This window comes from Microcaecilia unicolor, chromosome 2 (assembly GCF_901765095.1).
Source record: "Microcaecilia unicolor chromosome 2, aMicUni1.1, whole genome shotgun sequence".
Lineage (NCBI taxonomy): Eukaryota > Metazoa > Chordata > Amphibia > Gymnophiona > Siphonopidae > Microcaecilia > Microcaecilia unicolor.
In genome coordinates, this window is record NC_044032.1 from 557,670,630 (window position 1) to 557,691,472 (window position 20,843).

The window sequence follows — 20,843 nt, forward strand, 5'->3', positions numbered from 1 at the left end:
CAGACCAAAGGTCCATCAAGCCCAGTATCCTGTTTCCAACAGTGGTCAATCCAGGTCACAAGTACCTGGCAAGATCCTAAAACAGTAAAAATACATTTTATGCTGCTTATCCTAGAAATAAGCAGTGGATTTTTCCAAGTCCACTTTAATAATAACTTATGGACTTTTCTTTTAGGAAGATATCTAAACCTTTTTTAAACTCTGCTAAGCTAACTGCTTTTACCATATTTTCCAGGAACGAATTCCAGAGTTTAATTACACAAGGCGTGAACAAATATTTTCTATGATTTGTTTTAAATTTACTACTTTCTAGCTTCATTGCATGACCCCTAGACCTAGTATAATTGGAAAGAGTAAACAAGCGATTCACGTCTACCTGTTCCAATCCACTCGTTATTTTATAGACCTCTATAATATCTCCCCTCAGTCGTCCTTTCTCCAAGATGAAGTGCCCTAGACTCATCAGCCTTTCCTCATAGGGAAGTCGTCTCATCAGCTTTATCATTTTTGTTGCCCTTCTCTGTACCTTTTCCAATTCCACTAAATCTTTTTGAAATACAGTGACCAAAATTGCACACAGCATTCAAGGTGTGGTCATACCATGCAGCGAAAGAAAGGCATTATAACATTCTCATTTTTGTTTTCCATTCCTTTCCTAATAATACCTAACATTCTATTTGCTTTCTTCGCCACCACTGCATACTAAGCAGAGGGTTTCAACATATCATCAACGACACCTAGATCCTTTTCCTGGTAGGTAACTCCTAATGTGGAACCTTGCATCTTACAGCTATAGTTTGAGTTCTTCTTTCCCACATGCATCACTTTGTACTTGCTCACATTAAACATCATCTGCCATTTGTTTGCTCGTAAAGTCCTCTTGCAATTTTTCACAATCCTCTTGTGATCTGACAACTTTGAATAACTTTGTGTTGTCAGCAAATTTAATTACCTCACTAGCTATTCCCATATCTAGATCATTTATAAATATGTTAAAAAGCAGCAGTTCTAGCACAGATCCCTGCGGAACCCCACTATCAACCCTTCTCCATTGAGAATACTGACTATTTAATCCTACTCTCTGTTTTCTATTTTTTAACCAGTTTTTAATCCACAATAGAACACTTTCCAATTTCCTCTGGAGTCTTTCATGAGGTACTTTGTCAAATGCCTTTTGAAAATCCAGATACACAATATCGACTGGCTCACCTTTATCCACGTTTGCTCATCCCTTCAAAGAAATGTAGTAAATTGGTGAGGCAAGATTTCCCTTCACTAAATCATGCTGGCTTTGTCTCATTAATCCTTGCTTATGTATTTGCTCTGTAATTTTGTTCTTTATAATAGTCTCTACCATTTTGCCCAGCACCGACGTCAGGCTCTCCAGATCATCTCTGGAACCCTTTTTAAAAATTGGCGTTATATTGACCACCCTCCAATCTTCTGGTGCCATTATGGTTTTAAAGATAAATTACATATTACTAACAGTTCTGCAAGTTCATTTTTCATTTCTATCAATACTCTGGGATGTATACCATCCGGTCCTGGAGATTTGCTACTCTTCAATTTGTCAAATTGCCCAATTACATCAGATTTGTATCAGTTTCTCTAACTCATTCTGAATACCATTTCTGGCATTGGTATCTCTCCCACATCTTCCTTGGTGAAAACCGAAGCAAAGAATTAATTTAATCTCTCCGCAATGGCCTTGTCTTCCCTGAGTGCCCCTTTTACCCCTCGGACATCTAGCAGACCAAGGGCTCTTCAGCTTGGAGAAGAGACAACTGAGGGGAGATATGATAGAGGTCTATAAAATTATGAGTGACGTGGAATGGGTAGACATGAATCACTTGTTTACTCTTTCCAAAAATACTTGGATTAATGGGCACACAATAAAGCTACTAAGTACTAAATTTAAAAGAAACTGGAGAAAATATTTTTTCACTCAACATTTAATTAAACTCTGGAACTTGTTGCCAGAGAATGTGGTAAAAGCAGTAAGCTTAGCAGGGTTTTAAAAAGTTGGGAAAACTTCCTAACAGAAAGGTCTATAAGCCATTATTAAGATGGACTTGGGAAAATCCACTGCTTTTCTCGGATAAGCAGCATAAAATCTGTTTTATTGTTCTGGGATCTTGCCAGGGACTTGTGACCTGGATTGGACACTGTTGGAAACAGGATACTGGGCTTGATGGACCTTTGGTCTGTCCCAGTATGGCAACGCTTAAGTTCTCATATTCAATATAGTTTAAACAGGCAGGAGCCTCTCTAACCTAGTGGTTAGTGCAGTGGTCTTTGATCCTCAGGAACAGGGTTCAATTCCCATTGCAGCTCCTTGTGACCCTGGGCAAGTCACTCAATCCTCCATTGCCCCAGATACAAATAAGTACATGTATATAATATGTAAAACCACTTTGAATGTAGTTATAAAAACCACAGAAATGCAGTGTATCAACCACACTAATGTACACTGCCACTTGTACAAGGTGTCACCAAGCATATTTTAAAACATTTGGTATTGAAATGGAGATAGAAGACAAAACAGTGCTAGCTATCACCCTTTATAGTGTGTGAAGGAAACTGCACTATGTGCAATAACTCACAAATTGATTTATTTAAATGCCAAACATGCAGCATGAGAACTGAACATGTTCTGCTTCAATAATTGCAATAATGATAGGCTGTGGTAATAATATAAGATATGTATTAGCAAGTGAATTCAAGCACTTTAAATTAAAAATAAATGGTTTTAACCAGCCTGCTAAGTTGTCTCATTTCTATTCCTGGGGAAGTTTAGATTTGAAGTAGAATTCTAAACATCATGGTTGAAGGATTAGTCATGTATAAAGAGCAAACACAAAACTGCCAGAGCTTATTTTCCAGCACTGAAATTCCACCAGACCTAATTACTTTTGTTTCATATTCAAACATACCAGCCAAAGAACTGTGAACAGTACTGTTTTATTTTGTGAACTTTTTGTGTGTGTGTGTGTGTGTGTACTCCTGCTGAAGGCACATCAATATTTCTTAATGCTATAACAGCATAGCACTATAGTTTCATCTATGATTTACTTAGATTCAATCTCTTCCCGTGACCTGCACATGTGGAGGGCAATTTCTTAACAGCGTGCTGTGTAAAGTGTCCAAAAAGCCCTATTTTATGTTTCAACAATTTTATTGAGAAACTAGTAAAAATGAAACTGTTAGAAATGAAACGGGCGCTAGCAAGGTTTTCCTTGGAGTGTATGTTTCAGAAAGAGCGTGTGTGAGAGATGGACCGTGTGTCAGAGAGAGAATGTGAGAGAGAGAGAGAGAGAGAGAGAGAGAGACAGACAGAGTGTATGTGTTTGTGCGAGAGAGAGAGTGTGTGAGAGACAGTGTTTATGTTTCTGTGTGACACTGTGTGAGAGAGAGGGACAAAGACAGTGAGTGTGTGAGTGAGAGTGTATGTGGCAGACAGAGAATGAGTGACTGCGTGTGTGGTGTGAGGAACCCCCTCTCTCTCCCCTGCCCCCTTGCAGCCAGGCATGTGCAGCGACCCTCCTCTCCCCGTATTCCCCCTGCAGCCACCCATGTCCAGCATCCCCCTGCAGCCACCCATGCCCATCAACCCTCCTCTCCCCCTGCTGTGTCCTTCCTGTCTCCCTGCTCCCCCTGCAGCCACCCATGTGGTCTCAGGCCCCCCCCCAGCATCCCTCCTGTCCCCCTGCAGGCACGTATGTGCAGCGTCCCTCCTCTCTCCCCTGTCCCCCCTGCAGCCAGCCATGTCCAGCGACCCTTCTGTCCCCCTGCCCCCCTGCAGCTACCCATGTCCAGCGACCCTCCTCTCCTGTGCAGCCACCCATGTCTGAGGACACTCCTCTCCTTTTTCCCTGTTCCACCCCTGTGGCCAGCCATGTTCATCGACCCACCTGTCCCCCCTGATGACCACCAACCCTTCTGTCCCCCTGCCCGCCCTGCAGTGTCCGTCCTGTATCCCCTGTCCCCCTTGCAGGCACCCATGTGGTGTGTGGAGCCCCATCCCTATCTCCCTGTTCCCTGCCCCCCCTGCAGCCACCCATGTGCAGCGACCCTCCCCTCCCCCTGCTTCCTTCCAGCCACCCATGTCCAGCAAGACCCCCCTTCCCCCCCCCAGCCGGCGCAGCACCCAAAGAAAGCCCCTTGTCCCCCCCTTCGCGCATCACCCGACCCCCCCCACGTGGCACATCACCAAGCCCCTCCCCCCTCATCAACCCCCCTCGCCACCCGCAAGCGCTAATACAAACTGTGTCCAGCGGCTGCTAATTCTGCTATTCAGCAGCAGCAGCCCGTACATAAAGAAAAACAAACAAAAAAAATCCTCCTAAAACGTTGAGAAGCATCTCAACATCAGTGCCCCTGCTGGAAGACCCCGGAGAAACGCCAAGACGTCAGAGGGGAGAGGAGGAGCGCATGCTGAGACTTCAGCCAATGTGAGATGGTTCTCCACGGAGGTGCGTTTTAGGAGGTTGTTTTTTTTGTTTGTTTGTTTTCTTTGTGTACGGGCTGCTGCTGCTGAATAGAAGCAGCAGCAGCAGCCGCCGGACAGAGTTAGTATTAGCGGTCGCGGGTGGCGAGGCGGTCGATGTGGGGGGGAGGGGCTTGGTGAAGCGGCGGGGGAGGGGTTGGGTGATGCGGCGAGGAGGGAAGGGGGTAGGGGCTTTCTGATGCCCCGTTGCATGGGTTGTTGTGGCGATGCGGCGGGGGGGCACTTAGAGGTGCACCGTCGAGGCTGTTTGTGTGTGTGTGTTTGTTTGTGTGTGTGTGTATGTGTGTGTGTGTGTTTGTGTTTCTGTGTGTGTGTGTGTGTTTGTTTGTGTGTGTGTGTTTGTGTTTGTGTGTGTTTGTTTGTTTGTGTGTGTGTTTTTTGTGTGTGTGTTTGTGTGTGTGTGTGTGTTTGTTTGTGTGTGTGTTTTGTGTGTGTGTTTGTGTGTGTTTTTGTGTGTTTGTGTGTGTGTGTTTGTGTTTCTGTGTGTGTTTGTGTGTGTGTGTGTGTTTGTGTTTCTGTGTGTGTGTTTGTGTGTGTGCGTTTGCGTGTGTGTTTATGTGGGTGCGTTTGTTTGTGTGTTTGTGTGTGTGTTTATGTGTGTGTGTGTGTGTGTTTGTGTTTGTGTTTGTGTGTGTGCGTTTGTGTGTGTATGTGTTTGTGTGTGTGTGTTTGTGTGTGTGTTTATGTGTGTGTGTTTATGTGTGTGTGTGTTTGTGTGTTTATGTGTGTGTGTTTGCGTTTGTGTGTGTTTGTGTGTTTATGTGTGTGTGTTTGCGTTTGTGTGTGTGTTTGTTGTGTGTATTTATGTGTGTATGTGTGTGTGTGTTTATGTGTGTGTATGTGTTTGTTTGTGTGTGTGTTTGTGTGTGTGTGTTTGTGTGGGGGGGGGGGGGGTTTGCGGGTGGCTTTTGTGGTCGTGTGGTTGGGGAGTTTGCCAGCAGTCTGTAGCGATTCCTAGGCAGGGGGAGGAGTATGGAAACACTCCCCCTGCCTGGGTCGTTGTTTGTTGGAGGGGGTTGCCAGTTGGTAGGGGTGCCTTTATGGATCCCTTTACTCTCTGTGTTCCGCCCTCGAGGGCGGGGCAGAGAGACATGGTGAGTTGGATGGCTTCACCACCATGAACTTACGAACTGTTTAGGGATTTTGCAGTTGGCTTCAGCAGGTTGTCTTCAGAATGTTGAGGTAGCGTTTTATGTACAGACTAGTAAAAAAAGGCCCGTTTCCGAAACCAATGAAACGGGTGCTAGCATGTGGGGGTTTTTTTGTGTGTGTATGTGTCACAGAGTTATTTTGTGTGTGTGTGTGTGAGTGTGTGAGGGTACGGTGTGTGTGCAGGATGTTGATGTGTGTTTTTTTTTTTGTTTTCTTTTGTTTTTTGCTTGGGGGTTGGGGGATGTGCTGTGCTGTGCTGGCAAAGTGGGTTGGATTGGTGTGTGGCTTTGAGGGTGTGTTTCTGTTGTATTGTGTGTGTGTGGTTTTGTCTGTCAAGGAGGTTTGTGGAGGGGGGTCTTTCTGTTGGTGAAATGTAAATGTGGTTGTAGGGGGGTCAGCCTTTGTTGAGTGTTGTTTTTTTTTTTTCCATGTTTTTTTTTTGTGTTGTGCTGAGGCAGCAGTGTTGTTTTAGATGGGCGGAAGGTAGAGGAGCAGGTTCTTTGTCTGTCGGTATTTTTTGGCCGTTTCAGGGCTGCTGTAAGGGAATGCTGGAAGAGAAATGTGCTGTTGGAAGCAGCGCCATCTTTTTCCATTGGGCTGGGGTTCTGGGCATCCTGGAGGTGGGTGACAGCTTGCCAGAGGATGGGGATGGTTGTTTTAAGTTGGCGGAAGGGAGAAGAACACGGTCTCAGGCCGTCGGGGGGTGATCCGGTATGTTTGGTCCATTTCAGGCCGGCTGCAGGGGAATGCTGGAACATTTATGCGCTGCAGGAATCAGCGCCGTCTTTTTCCGGGTGCTCGGGGAATCCCCGAGGTGGGAGACAGCTTGCCTGAGGCTGGGGATGGTTGGGCACGTCCTTGGCCGCTTCGGCAAAAGGGGAAGAGGAAGGGGGTGGGGAGTTACCTGCAGCCGCCTGAGAAACCATGTATTCTTTGTTTGTTTTGTATTATTAGTTTGCATTTCTGTTGAAGAAAGAGTGGATGCCTTTCGAATGATGGAGGTGGTGCGTCAGTGTGCGGTTGTTTTGTTAGTTTGGCAGCCAGTCTGCAGCGATTCCTAGGCAGGGAAGGAGTACTCCTCCCCCTTCCTTGGTCGCTGTTTGCTGCTGGCTGTGTTGCGGGTAATCCTTCCAGCTGGGCCGCAGCTTGTCCTGTTCGCCCACGTCCCAGATGGTGACGGGCACGTTGTTTTCCGGCTCCTCTGACTCCATGTGAAGTGATCCAAAATATAGTCTGTGCTATAGGCCCTCTGGCACTCTTCAGTACTGGCATTAGGCATTTTAAAATTTCTCCTCCCCTCCCCCGGTCTATTTTTGCACATACCCACAGAAGGAATATTCTTCTCTTGTTCCAGCGGTGGTTCTGTGCTCTCCGTGCTGCACAGATAATGAGCCATTCTGCTGGGGAATGCTCCTCCCTTATTGTCACGTAGTTTCCTCTGATTGGTCTGTCTTACGTTGCCTAGTGTTGCCTGGGAACGGTGTTGTGATGGTCCTTTGTGTTTCAGAATGTTGAGGGTGTTTTTTCTGATTGGTCCGTCATGCGAGGGCGGGGCAGAGAGACATGGTCAGTGTTGTGGCTTCACCACCATGAATCCATGAACCCTTCAGTGAGTGACTTCAGAACGTTGTCTTCAGAACGTTGAGGGTGAGTTTTGTTATAGTAGATGGGGCGTGGCTGAGGGCGGGTCTATGAGTGAGGGTGACTGGTCCTAGCCTATGAAGACTACAGGATTTTTGTGCTTCTCTGCCTTGGAGTGAGCTTCTCTGCCTTGGAGCGAGCTTCAGAACGTTCAAGGTGGGATTTATTAATATAGATTAACACCGCCATGAAACTTGACTCTTAGAGTAAATAACACATCATTATCATATCAATATATCCATAACCCCTGTCATCCTTGCTTTTCTCATTTTCTCCTACCCTCCCCACCCCCTCCCTTGCATCCAATATATTGGTAGTCATATTGTTGAAAGACAGTAATATAAAATGATGAGTTCCAATACAAGCATTCCTACTATTGTAGCATCCTTTTATGTTATTCCCCTTCCCCCTCCCCCTCCCCATTCAAACAGGTCTCGTACGTCCTCTCATTATCTCCCCCTCCTTCCCTTTTCAATCTGTAGCTTACATATTTATCCACTACAATTATCTTAATTATTGTTACAGAGTATTGAGAATAAGACTTCTCCCTCTCTGGGTCATCTCATCCAAAATGCATCCCCAAATTTTGAGAAAGCGCACTTTTCTTTTGTATGTTCCTTTTGCTTCTCTCGCTTTCCAGGTCATCAGTTGGTGCACTTGGTTGCGCCAGTGCCAAAAGGTCGGTGGGTTTGCGGAAGTCCAGTGCTGCATTATACATTTCCTTGCAACCAAACATACCTTAAGACAAAACATGATCTTGTCTGTTTTTAGTCTAGTGTATGCTTCTTGTTGGTCCAAAATTAACTGTACCAGATTCATATCAATTCTACTACTCACTGTTAGACAGAAATGATACTATTTGTCTCCAAAATCTCTGTATTAGAGTACATTCCCAAAGTGCGTGATATAGAGGGGCATAATTGAACGCGAACGCCTATCTCCATGGGCGTCTATGTCCGAAAACGGGTATGTGAAGAGGCGGGACAGACCGTATTTTCGAAAAAATGGATGTTTTTCAGCTGGGCGTTTGTTTTTTTAGTGATAATGGAAACTAAAAATGCCCAGCTCAAAAACGTCCTAATCCGAGCCATTTGGTCATGGGAGGGGCCACGATTCATAGTACACTCGCCCCCCTGACATGCCAGGACACCAACTGGGCAGCCTAGAGGTCAGTGCGGTGGCCTTCAGACAATGCTCCCACATGCATAGCTCCCTTACCACAGGTGCTGAGCACCCAACCCCCCAACCCCCCTCCCCCAAAACCCACTACCCACAAATGTACAACACTACCATAGCTCTTAGGGGTGAAGGGGGCACCTACATGTGGGTATAGTGGGTTTTGCAGACCTCCCATTTACCAGCACAAGTGTTACAGGTAGGGGGGGATGGGCCTGGGTCCACCTGGCTGAAGTGCACTGCGGTACCCACTAAAAGTGCTCCAGGGACCTGCATACACGCAGGCCTCTAGGACTTGTTGCTGCTATATAACATTGGCACACCAGTTGATACCTGAAGACTAATCTCTCTGAAAACGTCCTTTATTGGAATAAGCACACTTACTCACAGTTAACTGCAGATCAGAGGTTGTGCCCCACTGGCAATGAGTCATAGTAACATAGTAACATAGTAGATGACGGCAGAAAAAGACCTGCACGGTCCATCCAGTCTGCCCATCAAGATAACTCATATTTGCTACTTTTTGTGTATACCCTACTTTGATTTGTACCTGTGCTCTTCAGGGCACAGACCGTATAAGTCTGCCCAGCACTATCCCCGCCTCCCAACCACCAGCCCCGCCTCCCAACCACCGGCTCTGGCACAGACCGTATAAGTCTGCCCAGCACTATCCTCACCTCCCAACCACCAGCCCTGCCTCCCAACCACCGTTTCTGGCACAGACCGCATCCAGTCTGCCCATCAAGATAACTCATATTTGCTACTTTTTGTGTATACCCTACTTTGATTTGTACCTGTGCTCTTCAGGGCACAGACCGTATAAGTCTGCCCAGCACTATCCCCACCTCCCAACCACCAGCCCCGCCTCCCAACCACCGGCTCTGGCACAGACCGTATAAGTCTGCCCAGCACTATCCTCACCTCCCAACCACCAGCCCTGCCTCCCAACCACCGTTTCTGGCACAGACCGCATCCAGTCTGCCCATCAAGATAACTCATATTTGCTACTTTTTGTGTATACCCTACTTTGATTTGTACCTGTGCTCTTCAGGGCACAGACCGTGTAAGTCTGCCCAGCACTATCCCCGCCTCCCAACCACCAGCCCCGCCTCCCGATCTTGACTAAGCTCCTGAGGATCCATTCATTAGGAGCTTAGTCAAGATCGGGAGGCGGGGCTGGTACTGAGATTAGCAGTAGGTCAGAATGCTGTACAATGCCCTCTTTCAGCCACATTCAATGTAAGAACTAAGTTCTGTAACGTGGCTAACACATGAAAGGGATCTAAAAGTGTCTTACAAAAATGGCCACTACCTCATGGACTACAGGAAACAAAACAGGGCACACTCTGACCCAGTAAGCAGGGGGAAAAGCACCATGGGAGTACAGTCTACCAACTACCAACATTGTGAGCATTTACCACAAGCTAGTGGAATCACAGAGCCCAGTACCCTACACCCACCACAATGCATTGCTGATGTGACTCTGCAGTGCCCTTAACAGAAAAGGTGTCACAGTCACCCGAGAGCCACATCAGAACCAGGGAAAGGCTGTCAGAGAATAGAACACATTCTGCTGTCAAGGAGGTGGGTACGGCATTTGAGGCTGGCATACAGGCTGGAAAAAAAAGTTTTTAAAGTGGGGTTTTTTTGGTGGGAGGGGGTTAGTGACCACTGGGGAAGTCCGGGGAGGTCATCCCCGATTCCCTCCAGTGGTCATCTGGTCAGTTGGGGCACTTTTTTAGGACCTGTTCATGAAAAAAAGGGTCCAAAAAAAGTGACCCAAAATCGCGGTAAAAATGCCCTTTTTTTCGATTATCAGCTAAAGACGCACATCTCTCCTCGGCCGATAACCACACCCCAGTTCCACCTTCATCACGCCTCCAACACGCCCCCATCAACTTTACCCGTTTCCACGATGGATTGCAGTTGGAAACGCCCAAAATCGGCTTTCGATTATACTGATTTGGGCGCCCACGGGAGAAAGACGCCCATCTCCCGATTTGGGTTGCAATATAGGCGTTTTTCTCTTTCGATTATAAGTTGGATAGTGTGTTATTAGACCTGTTACATTTCAAGCAGATAGCTGACTGGATTCCCCCCGACCTATGCAACTGTACCTGGGCAAAATAGGCCCTATGTATCACTCTAAACGCGCAATCTCTGAGACCTGCTCTCCCTATGACCCTGGGAATACCTTTTATTTGCTTTGCAATATCCCATGTTGTCAGATCCCTTCCCAAATCTTTTTCCCAGCGCTGTGGTATATATATATAGAAAAGACATCAGCAAAAATTATGCTTTATGCTGATGATATTCTTTTTACCATGGCTAAATCAAGATTCTCTATGCCAGTTATAATTCATGAATTAGATATATATAGTAAAGTGTCAGGATTTAGAGTAAATTACAATAAATCAGAGATTTTGAAAGTCCAAATGGATCAAGGAGAGGAGGAATCACTTAGGGAAGCCTTTCCTTTTAAATGGGCTAAACTGGCTATTAAGTATTCAGGAGTAAGAATACCACTTCATTTGAAGGATTTATATAGCTTCAGCTATGATCCTGTGTGGAGGACATTGGAGATGGACCTGACTAAATGGAATGGTCTCTATTTATTTGTCTTGATTAGGCTGGATTGCTTCGGTGAAGATGAATCTTCTCCCCAGATTATTGTATTTGTTCTTGACTCTCCCAGTTATACATAGAGGGGCATAATCGAACGAAAACGTCTATCTCCATGGGCGTTTATCTCCAAGAACGGGTCCGTGAAGGGGCGGACCAAACCGTATTTTCGCAAAAAATAGATGTCCATGTTTTATTCGACAATTTGTGAGCTGGGTGTTTTTGTTTTTCAGCGATAATGGAAAATGAAAGCGCCCAGCTCAAAAACGAATAAATCCAAGGCATTTGTTCGTGGGAGGGGCCAGGATTCGTAGTGCACTGGTCCCCCTCACATGCCAGGACACCAACCGGGCACCCTAGGGGGCACTTTTACAAAAACAAAAAAAAAGGTAAAAGAGCTCTCAGGTGCATAGCACCCTTCCCTTGTGTGTTGAGCTCCCCAAATCCCCCTCAAAACCCACTGCCCACAAGTCTACACCATTATTATAGCCCTAAGGGGTGAAGGGGGGCACCTACATGTGGGTACAGTGGGTTTGGGGGGCGGTTTGGAGGGCTCCCATTTACCAGCACAAGTGTAACAGGTGGGGGGGAGGATGGGCCTGGGTCCACCTGCCTGAAGTCCACTGCACCCCCTAATAACTGCTCCAGTGACCTGCATACTGCTGCCAGGGAGGTGGGTATGACATTTGAGGTTGAAAATAAAAAGTTGTGAAACGGCATATTTTGTGGTGGGAGGGGGTTTGTGACCACTGGGGGAGTCAGGGGAGGTCATCCCCGATTCCCTCCAGTGGTCATCTGGTCATTTAGGGGACTTTTTGGGGCCTTATTCGTGTAAAAACAGGGTCCAGGAAAAGTGCCCTAAATTCTCGCTAAAAACGCATATTTTTCTTCCATTATCGGCGAAAGGCGCCCATCTCTGATCGCCCAATAACCACGCCCCAGTTCCGCCTTCACCACGCCTTCGAGACACCCCCATCAACTTTGTCCGCATCCGCGACGGAGTGCAGTTGAAAACGTCCAAATTCGGCTTTCGATTATACCGCTTTATTCGTTTTTGTGAGATAAACGTTTATCTCCCGATTTGGGTCGCAATATAGGCGTTTTTCTTTTTCAATTATAAGCTGGATAGTAACATAGTAAAAAATGGCAGATAAAGACCTGAACAGTCCATCCAGTCTGCCCAACAGTCACATTCATTATCAAATCATGATTAAAACCAATAATGAATGTGATATAGAATACTTGATCATTGTCTCGCTGGCATTTCTGGGACACAGATCGTAGAAGTCCACCCGGCCCTGTTATGATACCTATCACTACTTTAAAGCACTTTAAAAGACAAATTTTTGATTTTATATGGTGAAAGCAGCCTCCCAGAATAGCAAGAGACCAGATGTATATGCCTAAAACGGAGGGAGGTTTAGCAGTCCTCAGTCTGTTACAGTACTTTAGAACTGCCCAATTATGTCACATTTTGGAATGGAAATTATTGTCCGAGAAGCTATGGATGAGGATCGAACAAGAAGTGGCAGGTTTCTCCTCTCTGGAGGGTTACCTCTGGATTCCAAAAGACTTAAGGATTGGTCCTCACCTGCAAAATCCATTTATGTCCTTAACATTATAATCCGGGATGGGGTGCTGGACAGTTTGTTGGGAGGGAAGCATTTCTCAGGTTTGATGCATATGAGGCAATAGAGAATTATGCCTTGGGTACTAGAGAGTATTTTATTTAAGGTTTGTGAACAGCGATGGTGGGTTAATTGTTTCCTTTGAGGTGTTAAAGCAACAGTTTACATTTAGTAAAATATCTGATTATCTATTTACAACTCCAGCATAATATCTTGGGAAGTATGGTTCTTAGAGATGCCACATGTACTCCCTTTGAACAATTCTTTCTTCAATCTAGGAGTTTGGGGGGGGTAGGGGGATTCTCTGCCTTATATGTTTTACTCTAACCAAGGTTATCAAACAAGGCAATCTACCAACTGACTTGGGAGCGGGATATAGGGAGGATCTTTACAGATAAAGAGTGGGAAGAGATTCATTCTAAAGTTTGGTCAGCCAATGTATCTGCCCAGCTTCAGGAGAATGTGCATAAGATTTTGTATAGGATACACATTACTCCCTGGCAGATTCTCCAATGGTACCAAATGGGACTGGGCCTGTGTTGGAAGAAGAGTGGACAGAGGGGAACTTGGTTTAATCTATATTGGGAGTGACCAGTCATTGAAAGGTTCAGGGTACAAATGTATGATTTGTTGTTTGATATTACTGGAATGACTTTAACACCTTCTCCAGAGTGCTGTTTGCTTTTATACACAGACTTTCCAGATGCCCGTTTCAGTGCTCCTTATATTGATCAGTATAGGCTGGTGGCGGCCCACTGTGTCATTGCTTGCAACTGGAAACTGCACCAGACGGACATTAAGACTGCCATCACCAAAATTAAAGAATTATATACTATGGACAGAATCGCTTCTATTTGACATCATACTTTTGGCAAGCATTGACTTGTTGGGCAATGTTTGAACAGTGGCTTAACAGCTGTGGAGATTCTTTTTCCTCCAAGCAGTTAATTAACATCAAGCATAAGAGGGGGGAGGTTTCCTACCATTTGCATTTTTGTTAACATTTAATATCAACTCTGTTTTCACTAGGGGGTGGGAAGAGGTTTGTTGAAGTTGGGGTCATATTGGATATGGTTGTTCTATTTGTATACATTGATACTGAAATTGCTAAACCTTTAAATAAAGAATTATAAAAAAATAATAATAATAAATGTTGACTGCACTGGCTGAATGTTGATCTGTTAGAGTCAAGAAATAAACTTTAAGATTAATTAACTTTTGTTAGCTGGAGTCAGTTGTCCCAGGTTCTACTTTGAGACTGTTACAAATAGTTAAAGCTTCCTAAAAACAGTATTCCTTAGCTAGCACTTATGTTCCTGAGTGGTGAATCAGGCAGGGAAAGCATGATGAGGAAGAAGAGCATAGCTGTCAACTGTCTAAGCCTTCAGAGAAGGGAATATTTTCTTCAAATGTCTGTAATTTGTCTGATAACTTCATAATCTGTTTCTAAAGTTATTTTGTTGGTTTAAATGGTATTAAAAAACAAAGTTTCTTTTGAAAAGCTATTTCCAGCAGAAAGGTAAAAGTAAAGAGTCTGAGATTCAGAAGCACTTCTGAATCTCAAAGTTATGCATTGTTAATTGGGATAGGATTTAGGGCAAATGGGGGTGAGGGTGGGGGAGACTAAAATGTATACAGAGAGCAGTAAAATTCAGCTGCTCTCCTTTTAACTTAAACTTTCAAGTCTGAACACAGAAATACAAGGAACGTAAGAATAGCCATACTGGGTCAGACCAATGGTCCATCTAGCAAAGTATCCTGCTTCCAATGGTAGCCAATTCAGGTCACAAGTACCTGACAGGATCCCAAATGGTAGCAAGGTTCATGCTACTGATCCCAGGGATAAGCAGTGGCTTTCCCCATGCCCATTTCAATAGCAGACGATGGACTTTTCCTCTAGGAAATCGTCCAAACCTTTTTTTAATCCAGATACACTAACCACTGATACCACATCCTCTGGCAATGAGTTCTAGAGCTTAACTATTTGTTGAGTGAAAAAATATTTCCTTCTGTTCATTTTAAAAGTAGTACCATGTAACTTCCTCGAGTGTCCCCTAGTCTTTGTATTTTTTGAGTGTAAGAAACCTATTTATGTTTACCTGTTCTTCACCATTCAGTATTTTGTAGATCTCTATCATATCCACCCCCCTCCACAACCATCTCGTTTCCAAGCTGAAGATTCCTAACCTCTCAAGCCTTTCTCATGAGAAGAGTTCCATCCTCTTAATCATTTTGGTTGCCCTTCTTTGAACCTTTTCTAATTTTGTAATTTCCTTTTTAAGACATGGCAACAGAATTGCACACAATACACAAGGTGTGGTCACACCATAGAGTGATACAAAGGCATTATAATATTATTTGACTTATTTTCTATCCATTTCTTAATAAATCCTAGCAATCTGTTTGCTTTTTTGACTGCCACTACACACTGGTCAGAAGATTTTAGCGTATTGTCCACAATGACACTTTGATCCTTTTTCTTTAGTGCTGACTCCTAGGGTGGAACCTAGCATCAAATAACTATGATTTCAATTATTCTTCCCAATGTGTATCACTTTGCACTTGTCCACATTAAATCTCACCTGCCATTTGGATGCCCAACCTTCCAACTTCCTAAGGACTTTCTGCAATTTTTCATAATCCGCATGCATTTTAACAACTTTGAATACTTTTGTGTCATCTGCAAATTTAATCACCTTACTCATCATTCCCATTTCCAGATCATTAATAAATATGTTAAATAGCACTGGTCCCAGTACAGATCCCTAGGGCACTCCACTACTCACCCTTGGCACTCCACTATTCACCTCCTTGGTAGAGGCTATTATTAAGAATAAAATTACAGAGCACATACAAAAACATAGGCTGATGAGACAAAGTCAGCAGGGATTTAGTGAAGGGAAGTCTTGCCTCACCAATGTACTGCATTTTTTTGAAGGGGTGAACAAACATGTGGACAATGGGGAACCGGTGGATATTATGTATCTGGATTTTCAGAAGGCGTTTGACAAAGTACTTCATGAAAGACTCCAGAGGAAACTGGAGAGTCATGGGATTGGAGGTAGGGTATTACTATGGATTAAGAGCTGGTTGAAAGATAGGAAGCAGAGAGTAGGATTGAATGGTCAGTATTCTCAATGGAGAAGGGTAGTTAGTGGGGTCCCTCAGGGGTCTGTGCTAGGACCGCTGCTTTTTAACATATTTATAAATGACCTAGAGATGGGAGTAACTAGTGAGGTAATTAAATTTGCAAATGACACAAAGTTATTCAGGGTCGTCAAGTCGCAAGAGGAGTGTGAAAGATTACAGGAGGACCTCACGAGACTGGGGGATTGGGCGTCCAAGTGGCAGATGGAGTTCAATGTTGACAAGTGCAAAGTGATGCATGTAGGTAAGAGGAACCCGAATTACAGCTATGTCATACAAGGTTCCGCGTAGGAGTCACAGACCTAGAAAGGGATCTGGGAGTCAATGTTGATAAGACGTTGAAAACTTCTTCTCAGTGTGCTGCGGCGGCTAAGAAAGCACACAGAATGTTGAGTATTATTAGGAAAGGGATGGAAAACAAACACGAGGATGTTATAATGCCGTTGTATCGCTCCACGGTGTGACCGCGCCTTGAATATTGTGTCCAATTCTGGTCGCCGCATCTCAAAAAAGATATAAAGGAATTGGAGAAGGTGCAGAGAAGGGCGACGAAAATGATAAAAGGGATGGAACGACTTCCCTATGAGGAAAGGCTAAGAAGGTTAGGGCTCTTCAGCTTGGAGAAAAGGCTATTTTGCCCAGCAGTGACACCAGGCTTACCGGTCTGTAATTTCATGGATCACCCATGCATCCCTTTTTAAAATCAGGCATTCCGTTTGCCACCCTCCAATCTTCAAGTACTACAGATGATTTTAATGATAGGTTACAGATCACTAACCGCACATCTGTAATTTCATATTTGAGTTCTTTCAGTACTGTTCTGTCCCCCGACAGCCTTGCACTAGTTCATAACGTGATCCTGAAATGTGTGAAATACCTTTACTGTTATTCCCAGTTCTAAGGACTATCATTGCTGCAGTTTCTCACTGCAAAGATACATGAGAAATGCACTGTGGGTAATGTAGTTCATAGGCTGTGCAACCACTCTTGCCTGGCTGTGTAAGAACTATTACTACTGGTTGCAAGGCTACACAGATCTCCTCTCTCTCTCTCTCTGCCAAGCTTGGCTCCTTTGTCTTCCTGCTATCATTGCCTGGTCATTCTCACTATCCCTGTCCTGGGAGGTCAGCCAGGTATGACCTCTCTCTCCAATCAAGAGCCGTCCTCTAGGACCACCCCTTGCTACCCGATGGCAGGCTCTGTTCCCATTGGCTTCTATCTGCTCCTCCCTGAGCCTGTGTGAAGCCCCAACACCTCTTTGTCCTTTCAGCCACGAGGCTTTCTTTCTCCATCTAGCCAGGGACATGGAGCATGCATCATCCTATGCCAGATAGCTCTGTCCTGCTGAAACCCCCCGTAACGAACCTGGATTTTTACCTTGAAAATATCTCCTCCCCAATGAGATATCGCACATTCCAGTCACCCAGCTTTGGACTATTTCTACCTGTTCAACTATCTTTCCCCCCCCTGCAATACAGCTACCTCTCCTCGGATCTCCGCCTCCCACAGCCTTCAGATTAAGAAGTCTCTGTATCCTGGAGCAGTACCTTTGAACATCTGTCTGTGAGTAAATTATTTGTGATTTATTCAATAAAAGAGACTTCATAAAAATAATAGAGACTTCAGGTGATTGATGTGCCAAGGTTATACTGCATGATATTGAGGTTTCAAGTTACCAAGCCTCAAGAGTCATGATATGTACCCTGAGGTGTACACCATCTGGTCTAGGTGATTTACTACTCTTTAATTTGTCGATTTGGCTCAGTATATCTTCCAGGTTCACTGAGATTTCTTTCAGTTTCTCTGCATTGTCACTCTTGAAAACCATCTCTGGTAGAGCTATATCTCTTACATCTTCTTCAATAAGAAGCAAAGAATTCATTTAGCCTCTCTGCTATGGCCCTGTCCTCCCTGAGTGACCCTTTTACTCCTTGATGATCTAATAGTCCCACAGATTCCCTCACAGGCTTTCTGCTTCTGATATACCTGAAAGTGTTATTACTATGAGTTTTTGCCTCTGAGACAAGTTTCTCTTCATATTCTTTTTTGGCTTTCTTTATCAATGCTTTGCATCTGACTTTCCAGTGCTTATGTTGCTTCTTGTTTTCTTGATTTGGATCTTTTTTCCATATTCTGAAAGACGCTCTTTTGGCTCTAATAGCCTCTTTCACTTTTCCCTTTAACCATGCTGGCTGTCATTTGCTCTTCTTTCCACCTTTATTAATATGTGGAATACATTTGGTCTTGGCTTCCAAAATGGCATTTTTAAACAACATTCATGCCTGATTTAGAGTCCTAACCTTTGCAGCTGAGCCACTGGGATATAGGAGGGACCAGAATTTTTAGTCAGCTGGTCCCCCAGACATTTCAGGAGAGCAATAGAACATCCTAGGGGGCACTGCTGTGGACTTCATATAAATGTTCCCAGGAAAACATTTCACCATAGCTCCCTTATCTTGTCTGCTGAGCCCTCCAAAACCTACTACCCCCAACTGCAAATCACTAAGATAAACCTTATGGGTGAAGGGAGCACTTATATGTGTGTATAGTGAGTTTTGAAGGGTTCACAGTTTCCACCCACCACAATTGTAACAGGTAGGGGGAGGTATGGGCCTGGGTCCACCTGTCTACAGTGCACTGCACCAAACACTAGAGTACTCCAGGGACCTGCATGCTACGCTAATAGACCTGGCTATAACATCTGAGGCTGTCATAGCGGCTGGTAAGTACTATTTTTATTCACATTTTGGTGTGGGGGTGGGAGGGGGTCAGTGACCACCGAGGGAGTAAGGGGGTGATACCTGATTCTCTCCAGTGGTCGTCTGTTTATTTAGGGCACCTTTTTGTAGCTTATTCATTCTAAAAACAGGTGTAGACCAAAATGTTGAAGTTTCATCCCTAGACATTTTCATTTTGTTCTATTATTTATTTATTTATTGATAGCATTTATATCCCACAATATTCCCACCCATGGGCAGGCTCAATGTGGCGCACAACAGTCTATAAAAACATACAACAATTCAGCAAACAAACAATCAATGTCGTAAGAGAGAAAGGGAAATAGCTAAGGAGGGAAAAGGGGAAAGAGTAGTGGTGAACAATATGTCGCTACGACAGTTGGAATTCAGAAGGAAGAGATGCCAGGCGGGTTTGAAGCGTATGCTCTACCAAAAAGGAAGGTCTTGAGGTGCTTCTTGAAGGTTGGGTGATCAGGAGTAAGTTTGACCAATTGAGGCAGCCCATTCCACAATTATGGCTGTAAAACGTCCAAGTGTTAGGAACTCCTTGAGCCCGCCCACAAAACACCCCCGACCCCCCCCCCCCCCCCCCTTGTGATTTGGACACACTGCAGAATAATTGCTTAGATAAGCATCTGCACCGATTTGGACATTTTGAGAAGGAATTCATCTAAATGCTGCTTTTTGACACTTCTTGTATGTTTTTCTCTTTCGAAAATGAGCCCCATTATCTATTTATTTTTCACTGTCATATTTGGCATACCACTTAAAAAATAACTGAACAATTAACATAATTAAGTGCAGACAAAACATAAACACATTATAAAATCACTTGATAATTAAAAAATACAATAACCTTCTAAATAAATGTTAAACTAATGCTATTAATAACAAAAAGGCCACTGAAATATCTATTCAACTCAGGTTAATAAATGAGGACCTTAATGTGCAAAATGCAAGTAGGATGGAATATGAAGTTGTTCATGCATACCCCCTAGTAGTGCTATAGAAATATAAACAGTAGTAACAGAGAAACGCAGCATAAATTTGGAGGCAGTGGATGAACTGGTTGATTTCTTCCATTGGTGTAGTTTGCCTACTTCATTCGTTGGGGGCAAAGGGTAAAAAAATAATTAGGCAGTGGGGGCAGGAGAATCAATTCAGTACTAGCCTTTGCAACATTTAGAGGTGGGTACTGCCCCCCAGGTTCACCCCAAATTACGTTTATGCTTTGTCTTCACTTTTTAAATTACTGACCTGTAATTTCTTTGCAGAGAGTAATGAACAAGAGATTCCAGTTTTTCTAATGGCCATGAAGAAAATATTGGCAGTTTTCTGAAGAAATAAAAAGAAAAATGTGTTAAAATTTCTTGATGATCACAGTGTTTTTGATTTGCAAGTGAGACAGAAGATGGGGAAAAAAAGTAAGATATTGTAGGAAGATAGAAACAGGAAGAGGCAGAATTCTATCAAGGTGCAACATTAAGATGCATTACTTAGAGAGGAGACGTGAAAAACTCAGTGGTGAACCAAAACTAACGATTGCCTACCTTTTCGTGTCCTGCCTTTTCTCTGACAGATTTGTTACAACAAAATGGCTGCCTGCTTTTATACTAACGCCTTCAGCTTCCTCCTCTCAATACACTATGCATTCTGTACCACCACCATAGGCGGCACTAGACGTTTTCCCCTACAGGCACTAAATGAACACCAGGGACTTGGTGAAGACCTCATGGATGCTATGTACTTGTCTTATGGTGGTAGGGTATTTTATTTATTTATTACATTGTATCCTGCACTTTCCAGCTCATCGCAGGCTCAATGCAGCTCACATAGTAACAAGAGAATACAATCTGTAGTATCTGAATCAACAAAGGAGGTATGTGGTAGGACAAATGATGGTATGAGCTCATGTGGGCTGTTTTCACTTCAGGGGCAACCTTGGGTACACTTTTTTTTTTTTTTCAATCATTTTATATTACCACATAAGTATTGCCATACTGGGACAGAACAAAGGTCCATCAAGCCCAGCATCCTGTTTCCAACAGTGGCCAATCCGGGTCACAAATACCTGGCAAGATCCCCAAAAAGTACAAAACATTTTATGCTGCTTATCCCAGAAATCAACCTATGCATCCAGCTTCTTCTATATAAGCACGCAACTTTGGAACGCACTACCAAACGCCACGAAAACAACGTCTGACCTACCAAACTTCCGGAAATCACTAAAGA

General features: G+C 44.1%; 1 protein-coding gene across 1 annotated transcript in view; it reads right to left on the reverse strand.

The window, feature by feature from the left end:
- Positions 1–20,843, reverse strand: part of LOC115462644 — a 248,980-nt gene that overhangs the window by 126,147 nt on the left and 101,990 nt on the right. Inside the window, exon 9 of the mRNA XM_030192642.1 lies at positions 19,869–19,946. Coding sequence (XP_030048502.1) covers positions 19,869–19,946 — 78 coding nt within the window. The remainder of the gene's footprint in view (positions 1–19,868; positions 19,947–20,843) is intronic.